This window comes from Lottia gigantea (genome assembly GCF_000327385.1).
Source record: "Lottia gigantea unplaced genomic scaffold LOTGIsca_46, whole genome shotgun sequence".
Taxonomy (NCBI): domain Eukaryota; kingdom Metazoa; phylum Mollusca; class Gastropoda; family Lottiidae; genus Lottia; species Lottia gigantea.
Genome location: NW_008709614.1, coordinates 1165125 through 1172232, shown reverse-complemented (window position 1 = coordinate 1172232; position 7108 = coordinate 1165125). Strand labels below are relative to the sequence as shown.

The following is a 7108-nucleotide window of genomic DNA, read 5'->3' as shown; positions in this document are numbered from 1 at the left end:
TGTAAAATAATCTTAGAATGAATCAAAAACTAAACTTTGATCACATTGTCAGGTTAACTAAACCATTGACGTGACGCACCGACGATCGAAGGATTCATTGACGGAGTGGCGAACTCATTGACGGAGTGGCGAACTCATTGACGGAGTGGCGAACTCACTGACGTACTGACGTATGAGGAAGCCCTACATCAGGGAAAACATTTCATCCGTCATTCCTCGATGCTACCTTACAGAATACGAAACACCAATAATTACCAAAGAAAACGAAAAAATAAATGCAACATTGATTCAGTCAGTACACTTCAGCCATTTTGCCAAACTTAAGGAATGGATCAGAGCATCAATGATGTCCGTCAGTAAGTCGATGTTTTCGTCAAGCCCGTTACTAGTACCGAAACTTCCGAAACTTAATCCTGTATTCTTTCGCTTTGTTATTTATGTTTATTGTTAGTTTAGCGAAATGGCTGAATTATACTGACTTAATCAATGCTTTTTTTTTCGTTTTCTTTTGTAATTATTGGTGTTTCGTATTCTGTAAGGTAGCATCGACAAATGACGGGTGAAATGTTTTCCCCTGTCTAGGGCTTCCTCATACGTCAGTACGTCAGTGAGTTCGCCACTCCGTCAATGAGTTCGTCACTCCGTCAATGAGTTCGCCACTCCGTCAATGAGTTCGCCACTCCGTCACTTGGATTATTGATGGGCAGATGCCAATGACGGATTAAGCCAATGGCAATGAATGACGGAGCTACCGATTCATTGACGGAGTGACGGATGAATAAGGCTTGTATGCTGAAGGGCTAATTCATACGTCAGTACGTCAATGAGTTCGTCACTCCGTCATTGAGTTCGTCACTCCGTCAATGAGTTCGTCACTCCGTCAATGAGTTCGTCACTCCGTCAATGAGTTCGTCACTCCGTCAATGAGTTCGCCATTCCGTCAATGAGTTCGCCACTACGTCACTTGGATGATTGACGGACTGACGCCAATGATGGATTAAGCCAATGGCAATGAATGACGGAGCTACCGATTCATTGACGGAGAGACGGATGAATAAGGTGTGTATGCTTAAGGGCTACCTCATACGTCAGTACGTCAGTGAGTTCGTCACTCCGTCAATGAGTTTGTCACTCCGTCAATGAGTTCGCCACTACGTCAATGAGTTGGCCACCCCGTCAATGAGTTCGTCACTCCGTCAGTGAGTTCGCCACTACGTCAATGAGTTCGCCACTACGTCACTTGGATGATTGACAGACTGACGCCAATGACGGATTAAGCCAATGGCAATGAATGACGGAGCTACCGATTCATTGACGGAGTGACGGATGAATAAGGCGTGTATGCTGAAGGACTACCTCATACGTCAGTACGTCAGTGAGTTCGTCACTCCGTCAATGAGTTCGTCACTCCGCCAATGAGTTCGCCACTCCGTCAATGAGTTCGCCATTCCGTCAATGAGTTCGCCACTCCGTCACTTGGATGATTGACGGACTGACGCCAATGACGGAGTGATGGAATCATTGACGGATGAATAAGGTGTGTATAAGCCCTGGATTATGTTATACGTAATTACGTCAATCCATCACTGGGATGATTGGCGGACTGACGTCAATGACGGATTGAGCCAATAACGCAGTGATGGATGAATTAGCTGTGTATCAGCCCTGGACTACTTCATACGTCATTACGTCAATGAGTTCGCCACTGACAGACTGGCATATTCTTTCGTTTTATTTTAAGAAACGCTAGTATTCATCATTTTGTAAGGTAGCATCGACGTACGTCTTTCTAAAAATTTCGTTTTGATTTCGTTTTGTGATTATAATTCATTAATATTACATTTTTTGTTCGGTAGCATTGACGATTGACGTTATGATGGAATCACTGACGTGAGTGGCGAACTCATTGACGGAGTGACGAACTCACTGACGGAGTGACGGGTGAGGTAGAATTAATTGTTTAAAGCTGTATTAATGAATTATTTCAAAATCTGTGTCACTGGAATGATATTTATTGTCTTCTTCAAAACTTTGGTTTGTCATGACATGATCTACAATGCTGTGGTGTAGGATTGACATGAAATGAATGCGCTTCAAAGCTGTGGTTTATTTAATCAATTTTATAATTTAATAATTCTCTAGTTTTAGTAAGAGTAGTATATTCTTATCAATTGACTGATGAACAATAATAGATGTGAAAATTTGTTGAAATAGAATGAAGGGATTTTTTACTGCCGTTGATAAAAGCATAATGCTTAATACGTGACCGTTTATTATCGTGGCGGTTTTACAAAAAGGGAGATTGAAGATTTACTTTAAAGCGTTTCTATTGTTGAGAGAACTGAAACATTCCATTGACCAGACGTACTCTTGACAACGATCTTTGACAATTCAGAAAAGAAACCATATTAGCATAACTCACTGAATCTAGAAAAAAAAAAACAACTTTAGTTATTTTGTAGGAGTTTTGAAAGTTTCTTCTTGAATAGTGAAAACAGTTATCAGTTGAAAAGGGATGTAAAGACCAAAACATAAGGTAAAATACAGTTAATTTCAATCAAAATGCTATTAAACGTTTAATTGGGGGGATGTTATTTAGTGTATTCCGAGTCTTTACTTTCTTTTTATTTAGACTAATCACAGACTCCTGTTACTTATTGATAAACGATTCTCGAATTCTTCAACATTTCTTCTGTATTTCAATTTCTCCCGATGTTTAAGTTTTGTGTGAATAGAATGACTAACGAAATGATAAAGTAGGTCAAGAAGTGGGACTGTTGGATAAGTATATAAAAATAGAACTTTACACTGATAAATAGAGGCCAAGGTCGGATACTTTTTAACTAATAAGTAGTACACACATTGAGTTATTTGATATATTTGACATAATATATAACAAATATTTCAGGAGGTTTCACCAACAGTTACATTGCATAGTTATCAGACGATGTCGCAGGCCGTAGCAAGACTGTTGGAAGGGGAGTTTGATATAAAGCGGGTGTGGCCGTATTGCCCCCTTGTAGCTACGGGCCTGAAATGACATTAAGATAAAATAAGATAAGATGAGATTTATTGCATATACGCCCATTGTTGGCAGCATCCAAATATAGAAACAGTACTATAAGGTGAAAGATATAATGAACACAGATATGATATAGATATAATAATGATACATGCTAAATAGACAAAATAACAATGGTACTTAATATATAAAACAATGAAAAGGAATCATGGTCCTTTGTAGGCGATAAGATAACTCGTTAGGCTCAAGCATATTTTTCATATGATGATATTACTAGGTTTGAAGCAATCTCTATCTCTTGATTACTGAACTTCTGGTGTAAGATATTTTGAAAAAGTATTTTGAAAATTGGAATGGTGCAAATTTTTTTTATCAGTGTCCTCAATACACGTAAAAAAAAATTTGAAAACCTCTTTTCTATCCCTTTAATTTTTGACCTATTTTGCAATATTGGCATTTAAAGTTTCTAATACAAGTTATTTCCCTTCATTTATTTCATTTCATCAATTCCTTATCGTAACCAAAAGTCTGTAATAAATGACAGGTGGAAATCGAAAAGAAAGAGGACGTATGTCGGTGTCCAGGCAAACTTTCTCCATTGCACACTGCAAATGTAACAATGTTTTCCTGATCTTGATCTGGTTTTAAACGTTTTCTGTATTTCATTATTTATTTCATCTATATAACTATACCATCCCTTGCCTTTTTCACCAGTATTTGATGATCATGATATTGTTATTCGACTCTTCAATAGGAACATCTAACATTTTGGAATAGAAAGTATAAGAATTATGAAATTAAACTTGCTGATATATCTCGTGACGATTATCTTTATTCATATAATCAACTGATGATTCTTTTTAAAGGACAAAATGGCGTTGAAAGAATTCTGGAGTTACCTGTGTGAGATGACATCTAAATATATACCTGAATGTATGTATGAGTTTATACCAGAATCTATTATTGTTAGGACATTACTGATTGGTACTGTTACTGGCTTTATAACTCATATGGTATTTAAAAAGCGATATAATTTGCCACCCGGACCCGTCTCATTTCCACTAATTGGTAGTCTTGTTTGTAAGTATTATTAGGTTTTATATCATAAGATAAAGCTGTCTGTGTCGATAAATAAGTAAGCTAATGGTGACATTGGATTGTACGCTAGCTATAACAGACAATGCGAGCCCTAGACAGAAAGTCTGTAAACTTCAAGCCTGTCATTGACTGTATTCGCTAGCCTACATTAAAACTGCTGCATTCCGTGATACAAGAAGGTGGCTATTGAAGACGAAGTGAAGATGATCAGACGAATGATTCCCCACTAAATTAAAACAAATGCAGCGTCTGACACTCCTGCAACTGATTCCAATCGTTCATAACTGGACATAGCGTAATCAGAATATTATTTCAGGCTGGATAAGAAGTCAATGTGGGAATAGGAACTTATGGACTATGCGCTGAAGCTTTTAAGAAGTCTCATTAAAATGTCACAGTATTCTATCAATAGGCTTTATATTTCAGTTTTTTCAAAGGAATGTATCCCACAAAAACTATTTGAATTATACAGAAAATATGGTCCCGTTTTTAGCATATCTATAGGTAAAGATATCTTGATAACTACAACCTCCTTTTACCTTATTCAAAAACCTTACTTTGACTACGAACCTTTTAACTTCATATGAGTTGAACACGATATTTCATATGTAGACTACATAGGGTTTATAAAACACCAGGTTTCGTTTGTCCAGTGTGTTTTTATATTTCTTACACCGATTCGAATGATATTCATGGCAGGAACTGGGTATGTAGATTGTAACATTTGACATAACAGTCACAAGAATTTGTGTCTTCGTATTCTAATTTTACTATTTTTGTTTTAATGCTGCTTGCTATTTTAACCCTTTTCTTTATATTCAGGACCTCAAACAGTAATTGTATTAAATGATATAGATGTTGTTAATGAAGCATTGTTGAAGAAAGGGTCACACTATTCCGATCGAGTGCAAATGTTTACTAGTATGTTCAAGTTTGTGATCGGAAGTTTATTTTTTGACAATTCGATCTATATAATATGTACCTTTGTGTGCCTACAATCTACACGATTGATAATGAATGATAACATAAAGCCGAGAGTACTCCATAATAAGAAAGAATCCATAATAATTTGTTTATGACGAAAATCCTTGTCATTTTTATGGTGTTTTTATTTTGTTGCAGTAACAACTTCAGTTCAATATAATTCTAATCGCTTTATTTCCAGTTAGAGAAACGTTGCACAACGGAGAGGATATAATATTTGGTCAATTCGGATCAGGATGGAAGTTAAGGAGAAAACTGGCCTCAAGAGCTATAAGGTATTGTCTTTATAAAAAGGGATATTGGATATTTCAGCTTTCCGAATTGAAATCGTATTAATGCCTATAAGACTTTTCCAACGTATTATCATTAGCATATATATCAAGAATCGCACAAAATCTGCATCTTCACAATGTCAACCTATAACGAACTTCGTCTTATACCTTGACTGCAAAAGCCACCTATCTTGATTCACATATTGTGTTTGTACATGCAGCGATTTGATTGGATTGTGCGTTAGGGAAAATAGTCAATAAGAGTCCTCGGTACGCAATAATAATGTTTAAAGTCTTTCTCTTTCTGTCTGCCCGAGGCCCCGTGTACTAAAGGCTGTGCACGTTAAAACGTCTTCATTAGCCACATGGTGCAGAAAAATGGGACGTAAAACTCCATTCATTTCATATGTCGATGGATCTCATTGGTAGAGTTCGCTGTTGTACAACCCAAATAGATGCATTCAGTGATACAAGAAAGGTGGCTATTGGCCATTACGGTCAAGGTATAAGACGATGTTCGTAATATGATGACAGTATGAAGATGGTTATAGTGTGTTTACAATGTATCTAATGGTCGGACATAGTTCACTTGTATATGCAGACGTAAATATTAAAGAATTAATCAGAATGATTTTTAAGAACTCTTACTGATACTTTTGTTTCAGATTGTTCATGAGTACAGATAATTTCAACCACAAGCTAGAAGAAGCCGTTACTAAAACAATAGAAGCTATGTTAAAAGAAAAAGGAGCCTTCAATCCCAAACCTTATTTATTTTACGCAACTTTAAATATCATAGCAGCTATGTGTTTTGGGAAAAGGTATGTTTTTCATACACTCATTAGCTATATCAGGTGATGAGTTGTTTTGATTGCTTAATGCATGGATAATAACCGCAATAATTGCCACTACACATAATAATGTAATGTCTCTCAAGCACTCAATAGTCTATAAAAGTCCTGTAAAAAAACCTCTTTTTGTTCCAGCTATGATTTTGACGACCCTGAATATTGGGAGCTTCTGAATCTTTTAGAAAGGAATGCCGAAGTTCAAAATGAAAACCTAGTATTAGAAAATGTTTTTCCATATTTTGCCGGGATTTATAAAACTAAAAGATGTCGTGATGCAGAGGGAATAATGAACAGATTTATGTCTTACGTTGAACGTCATGTCAATGAACATAGAGCAAAATTCGTGCCAGGTAGGCCTATGTATAATATAGCTTATTGTCAAAATGCCGCATGTTTTTCTGAAAACCAGTTACACCACCTTTGTCAATCGATGGCTCGTGATCTGGAAGTGTAGATAATATATTTTTTGATATGATACATTCTTATATTGTTTTATATATATTCATATTGTACTATTTGAATGATTTAGGTGAGGTTCACGATCTAACTGACAGTCTGTTACAATCTGAAATTGAACTAACTGAGGAAGGTAAAGATGATATGGCGAACTTTAAACCAATTCACGTGCAATTAATTGTTTTTGATGTGTTTTTAGGTGAGTATTGTTAACATATAAATTTGTGCAGTTTCTCTATCTGCGGTGTGAGTGTGATATAAGTGAATAGCACCTGTGGAATAATATCTCTGTTAGTGCAATATAGGTGTATTTCAGCTGAGGAAAAATATCTTTTTTTTTAATTTGTATATTAAATGTGCTCTGACCATATAAATCTGCTTTTGTGTCAAGCGAAATAGAGTCTTTAAACATTAAATTCATGTCA

General features: G+C 36.0%; 1 protein-coding gene across 1 annotated transcript in view; it reads left to right on the top strand.

Annotated features, from left to right (window-relative positions):
* Nucleotides 1-4926: 4926 nt before the first annotated feature.
* LOTGIDRAFT_72583 (hypothetical protein) overlaps nt 4927-7108 on the top strand; it is a gene marked incomplete at both ends in the record, with an annotated part of 3543 nt that continues 1361 nt past the window's right edge. The window contains 5 exons of the mRNA XM_009061059.1: nt 4927-5055; nt 5312-5379; nt 6042-6197; nt 6363-6577; nt 6757-6882. Of these exons, the coding sequence (XP_009059307.1) occupies nt 4927-5055; nt 5312-5379; nt 6042-6197; nt 6363-6577; nt 6757-6882 (694 nt within the window). The remainder of the gene's footprint in view (nt 5056-5311; nt 5380-6041; nt 6198-6362; nt 6578-6756; nt 6883-7108) is intronic.